This window comes from Lithobates pipiens, unplaced genomic scaffold, assembly GCF_037356315.1.
Source record: "Lithobates pipiens isolate NorthernLeopardFrog02 unplaced genomic scaffold, aLitPip1_a1.2 Scaffold_8, whole genome shotgun sequence".
Taxonomy (NCBI): Eukaryota; Metazoa; Chordata; class Amphibia; order Anura; family Ranidae; genus Lithobates; species Lithobates pipiens.
Genome location: NW_027507903.1, coordinates 121,921,409 through 121,937,213, shown reverse-complemented (window position 1 = coordinate 121,937,213; position 15,805 = coordinate 121,921,409). Strand labels below are relative to the sequence as shown.

General features: G+C 40.9%; 1 protein-coding gene across 1 annotated transcript in view; it reads right to left on the bottom strand.

Annotated features, from left to right (window-relative positions):
* LOC143963830 (stimulated by retinoic acid gene 6 protein-like) overlaps positions 1–15,805 on the bottom strand; it is an 86,760-nt gene that overhangs the window by 26,055 nt on the left and 44,900 nt on the right. The window contains exons 5-12 of the mRNA XM_077473560.1: positions 8,683–8,803; positions 8,130–8,178; positions 5,281–5,403; positions 4,259–4,332; positions 3,661–3,772; positions 1,823–1,943; positions 1,652–1,727; positions 1,286–1,355 (exon numbers count right to left, since the gene is read on the bottom strand). Coding sequence (XP_077329686.1) covers positions 1,286–1,355; positions 1,652–1,727; positions 1,823–1,943; positions 3,661–3,772; positions 4,259–4,332; positions 5,281–5,403; positions 8,130–8,178; positions 8,683–8,803 — 746 coding nt within the window. The remainder of the gene's footprint in view (positions 1–1,285; positions 1,356–1,651; positions 1,728–1,822; positions 1,944–3,660; positions 3,773–4,258; positions 4,333–5,280; positions 5,404–8,129; positions 8,179–8,682; positions 8,804–15,805) is intronic.

Genomic DNA, 15,805 nt, shown 5'->3' with positions numbered 1-15,805 from the left:
AATTTTCCGACAACATGATGTGATCGGACTTTGTCTGATCGTTTGTAGAGAATTCCAATCGGACAAAGTGACACGCATGCTCAGATCAAATTACGAGACCAAAGCTATTGGCTACTAGCCTGAACGTAGTCCCGTCGTAACGAACGAACGTCATCACGTTCTGAACAATCAGATTTTCCGACAACTTTGTCCAACCGTGTGTATACAGCGCCAGGTTCGGACAAAATCCCTCGGAAAAAAACAGACGGATTTTGTTGTCGGAATGTCCGACTGTGTGTACAAGGGCTAACAGGTCACAAGATGAGAAGCTGTGGAATGAGGCGGACCTATACAGACATTTGTGAACACAGCCAAGACCTGCACAGGCAGCAGACATTATATAAATGTAATAAGTCAGTGTTAAAAAAAATAAACTATAATAAGAAATTGTAGGCTGCTAGCAGAAGGTAAGCACACAGAAAACCTAAATATAACAGTGATAAAGAATGCTAGCGTCCCCTGAAGACATGCTTTGCCACGAAACACGTCGGGGAAGAGTTATACGCTGATGTCACACCACCACTTCGGGTTTCATAACTGGTGGCCATCTAAGTAAGTGCACTGCTGTATATGTTTTCAACTTGGCATCTGGATGTTGTTTTAGCATTTCTTATGTGATTCTTATGCATCAGTCATAGATTACTACACTACTGGCCCCTTTTGGTATTTTGCTTCTTGTGTGAACGCTTCTTTTCCATCTAGTGGCATTGTGGGCTTTTCCAAATCTGCTGCTATTACAGTCCTCAGGTTGATGGATGGAACTGGATGTCCAAAGAGTGAAAGCTGAGAATAATTCCCAGAGTGACTTGCTGCATTAGCAGCTGGTAAGTGCGGACTTAACCTCAGTTGCATGTGGTGTCACCTTTTTTGGATGGTGGAAGCAATACATGGACATTTCTGGAGTTAAAGGACTTTTTAGTTTATGCATTTTTTGTGTGTAATTTTGACTTTCACATTTTTATGCACATGATTTATAGTGGATGTTTTAATTTGTTGTCGCTATATTAAGGCGCTGCACCTTCATGATAGCAGATATTATATAACTGTAATTTTTAAGAAATTATCTCTTTACAGGAAGGCGATGCTGGCCCTGTATGTTGCCTGAACAAGGATGGTTCACACCATCGATGAGAGAGAAAACTGATGAAGGCATTGTAGGGTAGATAACACATTAATGAATGAATGCTGGGTACAACTTGTATACCTTAAAATACTATAAAAGTATTGAATGTAATATACATATTACCAGAATAACAGGTGGGCTTCCTGTACAATCAATTTCTGATGTCCCTCTATAAAGTTTCTTCATATCCTTTCTAGAAAAATACAAACATGATGTCAAACAGCTGCAAGGCAGCAGCAGTATGATGTTCTAAGCATTTGGCACATCACATTGTACTGAAGGCAAGATGATAGGAACAAAAAGTAGTATTGCTTTAGAGTCAGAACCTCTGTGAGAACCAATACCACATGTGTCTTGGTTGCAGATGAACAGAAGATAAGGGACAGTCTCCTCTGTGGGAAGACAGTCAGCAATAAAAGTTGGGATTTTAATTAAATCTAATTATTTAATGGGATAGCCAGTGATACTAGGGTTTCATATTAATCTTACCTATAGCAGGAAAGTACATGAAGCATGTAGATAACACTTGTGAGAGCTGACGGAAAGGTAGCATAAAACCAACACTCTGAAAAAATACAAAAGGACATTTTAATACTAAAGGAACGACTAGCCTTTCTACAAACAAGTGGAATGGCAGATTTACAAATTATTTAAACTGACCTTTCAAGAGATATAAGATCAACTTTGTCTGGCCAGAATATGAAAAGTTCACTGTTCTTAGTATCAATGAATCCAGACCTTTCACAGCCTTGGGTGACACCAACAAGTCCACTAAGACAAACTGAAAAGAAAACCTGTCATTAGCTGAATATAATAAAAGTTCTCATGTCTCTTACATCTACCTGCTGCAATGTACTTCTAATTCCATTGAGCAGCAGCAAGGGTAGCAGAGATTGCAGGTACAACCTGGGCTGGCCCATGTATCATGGGGTTTATCTGTGTTCTGAATCTTTGATTAGTGGATTGTTTTCTCTTCACTAGAACAACAGAAACCCCATCAAGGGATGTTTGCCATTTAGATTATATTTGTATGCTCACTATTTAATTACATTGCATGAATTATTTAATGATATGGTATATATTAATAATATGAAGAATTTAGACCAGCCCCAGCGGAATCTTTGACATTTTCAGGTCTCAGGAAAGCTCACTTTGCCAAGTAGCGTTGGCCCTGGAACTGTGCAGGCACCATCAAATAGGAGGTCAATCAGCCACAGCTCAGGGAACCCTTAGCATCTTCTGGAGGAGCCCTGGTGGAGAATGGCTGGGTTAGACCATCCAAATGCTTATGATGGCATTTGAACAATTAAATGTTAGAGCAAAATTTCCGGAATAAATTGTGGACACACTGGTTCTATGATATCCACCCAAAAATAGATGCAGTCATCCTGTCTGCCATCTATGCAGTGTACTGCATCATTGCCAGTGGGGTGACAATTTGTCCAAAGGTTTATTTGCATTGAGATAATTATAGTAAATTTAAGTGGATGTAAACCCTCACATATACCAAGTGAAATTAACAGCCTCAGATAATACACATAGATGAAACAAATTTCCCTATATGTGTTTTACATGTATATCTGCTGTCTTCAGCTTTATATACTGTTTAGAAAGTGCATATTGTGTTAGAATTTTCATTTGCTCATTCAGCAGTAGCGGTTGGGAGACAGCTGATTGGAGGAAAGGCACACACCCCTCTCCAGACAGGCAGAGACTTTCAGAGCTGTCCTGTGAGTAGAGCAGCTTTTTGCTAATTTATTTATAGCACCCACCTTAACACAAAATTCTTGTTTTTTTCTCGTGTGTCAAAGAACTTGTCAGTTATCATGCTGATAACAGAAGAATAGAGCAGGAGAAAGCCACGGGACAATGTGCCCAGCTCCAGTGGCAGCTGGTGTTTTTTTTTGGGGGGCAAACAACCACCCCCCATCTGCCGGCCAGTCCAGCACTTACCATATCTAGGCAGCGAGCATCGGACAACAGGCATCGGACATCAGGCAGTGAGCAGCGGGTCCCGTGTCCCTTTTCTCTATTACAGCGGCAGTGTGTCTCTTCCCCTCCTCCTAGGCATCCAACAATAGGATCGCCTATTCTTTCAGCCAATCGTGTGATGGGTTTCAGACATGCTTCCTGATTGGTCGGGAGGAGGACCAGGGTTAGAACAGTGAATGAATATTTGCTATTCTAACACACCTGGGTGGGCTGTGAGCGCATTAACTGCGGCCTGAGTCCACCCTATTTTTAAGTCTAATCAGTGCTTATAAAAAACACCCCAGCCATTTTAATTCATGCGCCCGCCATCCTGCAAGGGCCGGACACTTGGATGGGGGGGGGGGGGGGCGTTGCCCTGCGCCCTTAATGGATGGGCCATGAATTTCATGAATCGGATTTATATCCACTTTAAGTCTAAAACTGCTTTATTTGCCCTTATAAATAGTGAACTGTATAAAGTTATTCTATAGTATTTTTTTTTAAGTTATCCTTAATGCATGTCTTACATTGTACAGGCAGATAAGACAGAGCACTGCTGTCACAATCATCCTTGTTGGAAATTTAAAATGATGGTCCCATTTATAAATCTTCTCTTTAATTGAGCTAGTCTGTACATCCCTATATGTAAAAGAAAAGTAGAAAGTTAGTTTTGTTTGACCGTCTGTAAAGTATTGCTGCTTTTCTTTCCAAATTACAATTTATTCTTAAAATTATGGTTTGCTGCCATATGATGACCATGGTACTTTCAGACATGGGGGGGGGGGGGGGGGCGGCACGTGCCCCCTCCCCTACTCCCACAATGCAGCACTTAGTGCCCAAGGAACTATTTGTCTGGACCCAGGGTAGCCACATGAAGACAAAGGCAGAGGCCTTAGCACTATAGGTGAATGGAAATTTAGGTATGTGCCAGCAACAGGGGAGTGGGTTATCAAATGAACCTGTTACTTTTACCTACAGCATTTCACTTTAGGCATATATATATTTTCCCTGGAGAAAAAATTTAGTTTGTTTCTCTATAATAGAATCAATATATATTGTTTGTTATTTGAATGCATAAACTGAGAGCCTAGACAGAACAATGTGCTTGGTACAAAACTGACTCACTTTTCTGGTGTTGGTTTCAGGAGATGTCTCAGATAGTTTTTTAAGTGTTCAGGCAACAATGGCTCTTCTTCCTCCTGTGACAACAAATGTGGTCACTTACACATCCAGGATATGTTACAGTTTGGGAAAAAAGTGTGGACAAGAACAGATAAATACTGTGTTTCCCCGAAAATAAGACTTGCACCGAAAATAACACCCCCGATTTTCTAGGATGGCTGCAATATAAGCCCCAGTCAAAGTCCTTGTAAAATCATGTAATCCATGCTGTAAAAGGATTACATTATGTCCATTGTGTGTCTTTATGTTACAATATTGTAGAAAATACCTTATTTAGGCCCCTTTCAAGCTTGTGCTACTTGTCCTACAACTTGGGACTGCAAAGTCACATGACAAGTCATTCCTGATGATTTCCAATGATAACCATTCATATGTGCACCTTCAAGTCGTGCCTACTTCAAAGTAGTCCCTGTACTACTTTGGTCCGACTTTCATGCGAGTTGAGGTCCAGGTATACCTCAAGTTTACACAGGCATTCCCTGAAATCGCGGTAAAATATCAGCAAAATCGCATGACTTTGAAGTCGCGGTAGTGTGAAAGGGGCCTTACAGCACCACTGGCCGCTCATGTGACCCATCGGAGCTCTCCTCCCGGGTGACGTCAATGGGATCTTGGCATCTGCTTCAGCAATGCTCAGAGCGGGGAGGAAGAGCTCCAGCAGGTCATGTGAGCACCCAGCAGCGCTGTAAATAAGGTATTTTTTAGAATGTTACATAAAGACAGAGCGGATTACATGATTTTACAAGGACTTTAACTAGGGTTTATTTTGGGGATTACAGAGATGCTGACTCCTAAGCTCACAGGGAGGGAGAGGGGGAGAGAAGACAGGGGACAAGTAAGATACATCCCCTGAAAATAAGCCCCAATGCATTTTTTGTAGCCAAAATAAATATAAGACCCGGTTTTATTTTCGGGAAAACACAGTAGTTACATTTAGTTCTTTTTAAACTTTCATATATACCTACCTTACTCCCTACTTGCCTGTAAATAGACAGAACTGATGTAACCAGTATTTGTAAAAATCTTCCCATGAGAAAAACACAGCAAGCCAGAGATGGGATTGGAGTAAGTATGAGGATGATAGATTCCTACGGATAATTACTCAAGGTTAGATGTACTTTTTTGGCAATGCATATTTAACTTTAGCTATTTTGTTCTGGGCTGGAAAGACAAACAACATTATTACATAAGGAAATTCAATCTGTATGCACATGAAAATGCATTTATCAGGCTTACAATTACTTGCACACACAAATGGACCTAAATATTATTCTGATGAAGAAAATGCATGTATGTGGTCAGAATGAATTCTAAATACAAAAGTCCATTGCATGTCTAAGTCTGAGTTATCTGGGGGAAAGATAAAGCTTACCATAGATTTTAAAAAGAAATCAGACATACAGTCATAAACGTTACATCACCCACCGCCCCTTCTCTCCACTTCACCCAGAGAACCCCTTGCATTTGTTGAAAACAATACAAGGCGAACCCCTGTGGTTAGTGTGCAGATGGAAAAGCACAGGACATGGAAGATCACTATGGCTTGTAGCAGCACAGATTACTACAGTGATTGTCAGTTTCCCCAGCAGTGCCTCAGCTATGAAATATGCATACTTACATTCGTCCAAGCTGGACAAATGTAAGCATACAATACACATTATACCTAGCGTTCACCTTTAAAAATTGGGAAATGCAGTACTGGGGGCAAACTGATAAGTTGTAACCTAGATCTGATTTTCCTTTTTATAAGACATCGTATCCCTCTTTCTTAAATTTGCCAAGCCCAAAGGCTGCACCAAAAATGCATTTGGGATATGTTTAATAAAGCAGTTCAATACATTAATAAATCGAATATTCTTTAGTATCAATGACATATTGTTAGGAAGGCTCCAGCAGGCAATATATCAACATATATGCCAAATGTACAATGAAATGTATAGCCTATTGTAGGCTAGTATAGGCATGAGCTTCAGTTTAGGGTCAAACATGAGTTTGAGCAAAACTGAAGTAGTTCTCAGTTTGGAAAAATGGCAAACTAGACAGTTGACAGTTTGCCAATGTATGATCGAACTGTGACAGAGAGTGGCTTCGCTGGTGGCAAAGGATGAGATAAATGCTTCCTCACAATCACTGTTTCCTCAGTTATAATTGTCAGGAAGCTGTCACATATAAGGTTTTTTGTGTAAAATAATGCACTCTCTCTGACAGAATGCCTGGCACCCTGCCTGGGTGCTTCCGTCTGTATACAGTTTCCTCCAGTCTGAAATCAGGAACCAGGTATTTTAGCTGAATATTGCACCCAAAGACTAGACAACACTAGCTTAGGTGAAAACTGGAACTCCCTTTAATGTAAAGAGTATATACCACACAAAATCAGAGCTTGATCACATTCACATATACATAAACAGTATGCTAATCAATCACTAGTCACTTAAACAAGCCTAGGTGCCAGACAGTTATTCACCAGTTCTCCAGTAAGACCTGGTAAGACCTAGGGCTGTCTAAAAGGATTAGCAGACAGACAGAAACAATAGCTGACTCTATTAACTCAATTAACAATGGGAATTCACACATATAAGGCACACAATAGAAGAGACACATTTAGCAATAAACACCTCAAAAAACTGATTATAGCAGGAGACCCCAGCTTTAGGGTGTTTTGAGCTGATTATATTAACATCTGCTCTGAGTCTAGAAGGAGGGTTGAAGCAGTCAATGATGATTTTTGCATAGAGGTCCCAAATCTGTATCCGGGTCCTCCAGTGCTTAGAGTCTGTGTGTTTCAGGGGAGACATGGACTTGAATCTGAAGTAAAACTACTCCAGAAGTTCCCCAGGCACACAGCTTTCAAACAATAGAGCCCCCTAAAAAAGCCGGGGCCCATAGTCAGCCACCCTGTTGTCCCCTCCAAAAGCCCCTGTCCTGGTTGGGTCTGTCACACTCTCATTTTGATTTATTGATTAACACCTGCCTGGCATAATTCTCTGAAACTGTTGCCTACAATAGCCATTTACTAAGTGAGCATGGATTCGATACAGTTTTGAAGCTTTTTTTAAATAAAACACTCTCAACTGTCCAGTGTCATTGCCCCGATATGGCCATGTAGTATCCCTGCCACTTTGTATACCTGGCCAGGGATTCAGAGTGAGCAAATTAATGTAGCCAGGTAAAGTTATTGGTTGCTATGGACAATCATTGATAGAGGGTGATGTTAATGGTTACTAAGGGCGAGGCAAGTGCTGGCAGCTTTTGTTTCCTTAACCAGCATTGACAAGTAGGTGTCATAAATAGTCACAAATTATATACATATGAAAGGGTTAAATAAGTCTTCCAAGTATGTAATTAAAAGTATTGGTGTATTTCCCGCATCACTCTTAAAGTTGCATAAAAAGCAGAACCCTCTCCATGCTGTATGGTATTTTTCATTTATTTTTTTTCTTATTGGTCAATGTCCCCTGTGGCAGTTCCCAGCTTCCCATGTCCTACGAAAATCTCTTATCTATTACCTGAAAATGGCCATAATGGATTTTTAAAATTCACGCCCCATAGACTTCAACAGGGTTCAGAATAAAGTTTGCCATTTTCGGACCTTATGGTTTGACCAATGGCCTGCTAACTGAACCCTGGTTGATTACATCATATCTAGTTGATTGTATAATAGTTGTTTCAGTAAAGTTCAGTGTACCTAAATCCTGTTGGTATGAATTCTGTTACAATAAATGGCCTTTTAACAGAAACATAGCATTTAGACTAGTACACTTTAATTTAAAAATACCTCATTTATATCTTAATAAAAAAAATAGAAAAAACTCACATAATTTCTTCTGGGACATTCAAACACATCTGCCAGTTGTACACAAAACCTGCAAGATAACTAGAGTATGTCAGTCTTACCAAATATACCAATTTGTGCTGTGAAAGGATTCTAGCCAACCAGTAGTGAAGTCTCATAATAAGGTATCTGTACAGAGTGTAGAAATATACACACTAAGCAAATTGCCCGCACTCCCATACCCTTTAACTGATAATTACCCCTCTGTTTTGCAGACCTAAGAAGAAGCCTAGCATATTTGTAAAATTTGGCTCATTCACCACATTAAAGAGTACAGGATGAATTTAAATGTTCAACTTGGAAAATACTCAGGTGTTCAATATCATTTGGCTAAAATGTAAAATAACCATTATTTGGGAAATATTCTTAATTGCAGTGTTTCTGTGAATCTGACACATGCAGCACTGGTTTAGGAAAATTTGCTGAAAAGGTTGACGTACAGAAGTAGATTGGTCGTTTTCACAGCTTTTCTAACACAAAATTACTGTTTTCTGAATGTTATGTTCAATATTCTTTGCTTTTTGTTATCACTTACCAGCACAGGGAGTAGCAGAATCCCAGGGTTGACCCTATCACTCTGTTGTTAGTAGATAAGCAGGCAAAGAAAGGATAATAGTCCAGCCCAACCTCCAGTGCAGACAGTAGATAGACTAGTGCTAAGAAGAAGAAATTAAACTGTGATCATTTAAAGTATTTGCAAAATTTAGTGTCAAAGAATTAAAAATGTCAGATTTCCATCAATGATGACGTTCTTAAATAGTAGCTACATGCTTTGGTAACTGTTGTCCTCTATTCATATGGAATAGTCTAAAAGAGGCTTTCTCAACCTTTTAACCCTAGAGGAACCCCAAAAATGATTTTCATATCTCAAGGAACCCTTACTAAAACAAATTCATCAGGGCTCAATAGGAACAATGCTTATATTGGTGGTCAATAGGAAGAATGTCCCCCTTAACCACTTGCCGCCCGCCATATAGCAAAATGACGGTGGCAAAGTGGTTGTAATATCCTGACCAGACGTCATATGACGTGATCAGGATATTAAGCCGATGCGCACCCCCGGGGGTGCGAATCGCGGCAATCGTTGTTGCGGGATGTCAGTCTGACACCTCGCAACTACGATCACGGTAAAGAGTCTCCAACGGAGACTCTTTACCATGTGATCAGCCATGTCCAATCACGGCTGATCACAGTGTAAATAGGAAGAGCCGGTGATCGGCTTTTCCTCACTCGCGTCTGTCAAACGTGAGTAGAGGAGAGCCGATCGGCTGCTCCTCTGACAGGGAGGGTCTGTGCTGATCGATTATCAGCACAGCCCCCCCTGAGGATGCCCTCACTGGACCACCAGGGATGCCACCACACCACCAGGGATGCCCAGCAACAGGTATGCCCCCCTAGACCACCAAGGATGCCAGTCAGTGCCCACAATGGATGCCAATCAAAGCCCATAATGGATGCCAATCAGTGCCCACAATGAACATCACTGATTGACATGCATTATTGTTTGGCACTGATTGGCATCCATCCCTATACAGTACTGTACACTACAATGCCCATCCGTGCCGCCTATCAGTGCCCATCCATGCCACCTATCAGTGCCCATCTATGCCGCCTATTAGTGCCCATCTATGCTGCCTATCAGTGCCCATCCATGCCCATCCATGCCGCCTATCAGTGCCCATCCATGCCGCCTATCAGTGCCATCCATGCCACCTATCAGTGCCCATCCATGCCGCCTATCCATGCCCATCCATACCACTTATCCATGCCACCCATCCATGCCAATCCTTGCCACCTATCCATGACAATCCTTTTGTGGAAATGTCCCAAAATCCAGATGTTTTGGTCACAAGTGGTGAGATTCCTACATGACATGATGGGCTCCCCCATAACACTTTAGCCAAAACCATGTCTTCTGGGAATCTTTCCGGACCCAGACTCTAATAAATTCACCAAACTATTCCTACATGAAACGCTGTTCTCCACGCAGAAAGTCATTGCTAGAGTGTGGATGAGACCCGACCTCCCAAATGTCTCACATTGGATCACGGAGGTTAATGCCACGTTGCCATATATGAAACTCATATACATTCACAGAGGATGTCCCTCCAAATATGAACAAATCTGGGGCAGATGGCTTAAGAACTCTGCAACATGTGTATAATCAGATAGGCTCTTGGTGGACCCCCTCTCTGGTCCTAGGTAGCTCTTGGGGGGGGGGGGGGGGAGAGGGCTAGAAAGGGACCCCAAGTGGCATAGCATGTTATCACTTGGAAATGTTTATCTATCAATGGTACCAATCTTGATGTATCTTACTTACGTGTATATCTTTTAAAATGGCACTGAATAATTTTATCAAGAAGCTTGGTACCATACATTTGTCACAGTTCTGTTATTATTTTTGTATGTGCTATCTCTCAATAAAAAAGATTTTTGGGAAAAAAAAATATGTTTCAGTAAAAACTTTTGGATAGGTTGCCTTGATCCTTTTAGTCTTTTCTACAATCACAACCTTACTGAAAATGATTGAAATTGCCTGAAAATGGATCTTCTAAGGACTCAGTCCACTTAGCAGAGTGTGTTTATGGCTTTTTGCCCACTTTTATTTATCCAAGTGTCAAAATAACATATTCTGTCAATAAAGGGGGTTGTTTAACAATAAATACAAATATCTTTCAGCCTCATTGTTATTTTGTCACGCAGCTCTGTCTATTCCTCTCAAAGTGCTGGTTCACACCAGGAATCGCACAGGAACGTGCTCCATGTTCCTGTATGATTCAGTGTGATATGATTTTCAGCCTGTTTCATTTCATTCAAATTGCACTGGATGCATGCACTACTTTTAAAAGCGCACTGCAAAGGGATCTGGTACTGCGATACTATGCGATCTGATGCTAGCAAACGCTTTGAGTTTGCAATCTGCATTTCAGGTGTTTATAGGCAGCTATTGACACCTGCAGCACATTGCACACCCAGTGCGTTTGGAACGTGGTGCCGGAAATGCATAAGGAATGTGGGTTTCCCGTAAAATATTCTGGTGTGAATGAGCACTAAAATAGAGCTGCCTTAAGCCCCATACACATTTGATTTTCTGCAGATTTTTGTCTTTAGATTTACCAAAACCATGTAGTGCAATATGGTTTTAGTAAATCTGAAGAAAATCTAATAGCCTTAGTCTCAGCCTTTTTGCCATTAGTCCCTAAACTGGACCTATTGTCTGCTCACACACAGACTCCTACATGCTTAACTCAGACACACAGGCCTGTTCTGATGTGGACTACATCACACCCTAAATCACATCTGTCCTTTCATAACATCTTTTTTTTATAAAATTCTTTTTATTGAAGATTACAGTTTAAACACACATAAGTCTAGACCATATCAACGTGACATGGCCCCAAAACCAGCGGCCTCTCAGGGCCCAGTCTTAACTGACTAACATTGGTAAAACTCACTGTCTACTACCCATATAACCCCTCCCACCCCCCCCCCCCCTTTGTCACAGCTCACAGCAGATTTTATATATCCGAACAAAGTATAGTGAGCAGGGTTCTCAAGGCCCTCGTAGGTACTACCTCCTCTACCAGTCCCAGCAAACAAACCTTCACAGTTAGTGGAATGTGTGCCATCAGAAGGTCTGAGATACACATCGTGATCTCTTTGCAGAAGTCCTGTATGCACGGACATAGCCAAAAGATATTAAGAGAGAAAAATTTTGAGAGAGAGGGAGTCCTAGCCAATTAAGGATACCACGTCCCCATATTAGTGAATACAACAGAGAAAAAGGGGCCAAAAGAGGGCTGGGGAATCACCAACCCCCGGGACTTTAACGGTATCCAATCAAAAAATATTTACCAAGGAAAAAATCTTGATATATAAAATATTAGAATTTTTTTCAAACTATACACAATTTTAATTTAAACATTCATAAAAACGATGCTTTGACATCAATTTACAAGGGAAAACATATTCATATTTAATCCCATTTTTCACCGAACAAGAGAAGTGAAGAAAAGGCAAGCTGCAATCATTCTCAACATGTTTCGCCCAGGGATGGGCTTCTTCAGGAAAAACTGATTGAGCGGCCAACGAAACGATATTGCCAATGCTCCAAAGAATTCAAAATATTAGACGAAAGTCATTCTAAGACAGTATTAAGAAAATCTCTGTATTTGTTATAGCGCAAAACGCACGAATCAGAATGGAGTTTGTCACCTAATGGGAATCATAATGAAGAAATTGAACCAATAAAAATTACTGAGAGAGGTTCTATAAACTTCCAAATAGGTCAATGTCACAATCCACATAATATATTGGAAGTAGATGTAGTAGTTGAAGCCATTCATTGGCTATCTCGTGTGTGCAAACTCTGCATCCAATTCCCACAATTGCCAATATATTATGTGGATTGTGACATTGACCTATTTGGAAGTTTATAGAACCTCTCTCAGTAATTTTTTTGGTTCAATTTCTTCATTATGATTCCCATTAGGCGACAAACTCCATTCTGATTCGTGCGTTTTTCGCTATAACAAATACAGAGATTTTCTTAATACTGTCTTAGAATGACTTTCGTCTAATATTTTGAATTCTTTGGAGCATTGGCAATATCGTTTCGTTGGCCGCTCAATCAGTTTTTCCTGAAGAAGCCCATCCCTTGGCGAAACATGTTGAGAATGATTGCAGCTTGCCTTTTCTTCACTTCTCTTGTTCGGTGAAAAATGGGATTAAATATGAATATGTTTTCCCTTGTAAATTGATGTCAAAGCATCGTTTTTATGAATGTTTAAATTAAAATTGTGTATAGTTTGAATAAAATTGTAATATTTTATATATCAAGATTTTTTCCTTGGTAAATATTTTTTGATTGGATACCGTTAAAGTCCCGGGGGTTGGTGATTCCCCAGCCCTCTTTTGGCCCCTTTTTCTCTGTTGTATAGCCAAAAGATGTGCCTGGCATCCACTGGGGTGGCCAAGCACCTCCAACAATCCGCCTGACCATGTCCGTAGATCTTTGCCAGTCCAGCTGGCGTGTAGTAGCTCCTGTGGAGAAACTTAAATTGGATCAGCCTATCCCTGGCTGATATCAGGTGTCTAAATGGCTGAGTTCACAGATCATTCCAATCTTCCCCTTGAATATCTGGCACCTCCATTTCCCACTTAGTTCTGCAGTTTGTGACTGCTTTCAGCGTTAGTTCGAAGAATTCCTTGTATGACGCCGAGAGAACCTTCCCAAGGTCCTCCCGAGACAACATGGATTCAAGACTCGAGGGGAGAGACTCTACCCTCAGATCTCCAAACTGTTTCTGGAAAGTATGCCTCACCTGGAAGAAGCGGAAAAGATGCGTGTTTGGCAGTTTGTGTCTTGTCTGAAGTTGTGGGAATGTCAGCAAATCCCCAAACGAGGTAATATCCTTAAGTGTTTTCACCCTCCTAACCGCCCATATCATTGGATCTGGTAGATTATAGAAGTGAGGCAATAAGCGGTTCATCCACAGCGGGGTGGACGGGGAGAGCCCCCTATAGCTAGGGGATGCCAGTTTCACCGCCTGCCCCCAAGCTCTGATAGTGGCCCTCATTGTTTGTGTTAGAGGCAGGTCGGACCTGCCTCTCCTAAAATGTGCCAAACGCAGACTCTCATATGAACCCAGTGAGGCAGCTTCTAATACGGTAGCCACATCCCCATCATCCGATATGAGCCATCTGCGAGCGAACACCATCTGGCCAGCCAAATAATATTTATGCCAATCTGGCAAAGCTAAACTCCCTCTTTCACTTGGTTCTTGTAGCACCTTATTCCCTATCCTTGGGGATTTGGGTGCCCAGAGAAAGGAACCGACAATTCCTTCAATTTGCTTGAAATAGGTTCATAGCCTAAAGCCTACCATTTTTGTCCTTTCACAACATCTTAACCCCCCTGGCGGTATTCCCGAGTCTGGCTCGGGGTGGAGATTCTGTACCAAAAGGGGTAACCCCGAGCCAGACTCGGGACCACATCGCTGAATCCAGGAGAAGGTTTACTTACCTTCTCCCTTGGATCCAGCAATGTCCCCGCGCTGTACGAGTGGCTCGTCCTCCGCTCGATTCATCACGGAGCCGATCTCCGTTCCCTGCGAGCATTGAGACGCACGGGGACGGAGATCGGCGCCAAATTCAAAAAGTGAAACACACAGTATACATGCAGTATAATGTAATCTTACAGATTACATTGCTGTATGTAATTATTTCACCTCCCTTTTGTCCCTAGTGTTCTGCCCAGTGTCCTGCATGCAGTTTTATATTATAAAAACTGTTCTTTATGCCTGGAAACTGGAGATTGTCCATAGCAACCAAAACTGTCCCTTTACATAAAAAGACATAAAAAGACCAGCTAGAAAACAGCGATAATAAATTGTAATCACTCGCAGAATTGAGCGATAGCGATTTGTGGGGAGATCCATCATCAAATATTGAAAAGTAATGACAGTGACAATTCTGCAAGTGAGCAAATTTCAGTGTTTTTGATTTGATTACATTATTGGATCATTTTTATTATTGTTATATTATTATTTGGTATAATTATTTATAGTTATTTATTATATTATAATTTATGATTTCATTTTTCAAACTTTATCATACCTGGGATGTCTGCTAGACTCTGGTTTGGACAGATTTAAGTGAGTTATTCCTAAGAATTACAGGACTACAATATAAAACGCCAAATTTCCATGCAAAATAATTGTACCGCTTTGAGCACCTAAAATCCGAAATAATCGTACCGCCAGGGAGGTTAAGCCTCATAAACATGGTACAATTCTTGGCCAACCGAGCGTCTGATTTTTGTCAAAAGGGCATGTGCCATTTTTAACGGTACACAATTGTCGTGCTACAAACACAAACGTAGTGACATGCTACGCGGAATTTCAGCTCTTGAGCGCCACCCTTTGGGCCCCTTCTGCTAATTTCGTGCTTGGTGACCATTGCTTCCGACCATGCGTGTTTGTACTTTCGACTTTTGTATTACGGATTTGTGTACTGACCATACAAAAATCTGACCTCAAGCAACTGCAAATTTACTACCCTGTCATCCAATAAATTGTAATAAATTGTAATCACTCGCAGAATTGAGCGATAGCGATTTGTGGGGAGATCCGTCATCAAATATTGAAAAGTAATGACAGTGACAATTCTGCAAGTGAGCAAATTTCAGTGTTTTTGATTTGATTACATTATTGAATAATTTTTATTATTGTTATATTATTATTTGGTATAATTATTTATAGTTATTTATTATATTATAATTTATGATTTCATTTTTCAAACTTTATCATACCCGGGATGTCTGCTAGACTCTGGTTTGGACAGATTTATGTGAGTTATTCCTAAGAATTACAGGACTACAATATAAAACACCAAATTTTCATGCAAAATAATTGTACCGCTTTTAGCACCTAAAATCCGAAATAATCGTACCGCCAGGGAGGTTAAGCCTCATAAACACGGTACAATTGTTGGCCAACCGAGCGTCTGATTTTTGTCAAAAGGGCATGTGCCATTTTTAACGGTACACAATTGTCGTGCCACAAACACAAACGTAGTGACATGCTACGTGGAATTTCAGCTCTTGAGCGCCACCCTTTGGGCCCCTTCTGCTAATTTCGTGCTTGGTGACCATTGCT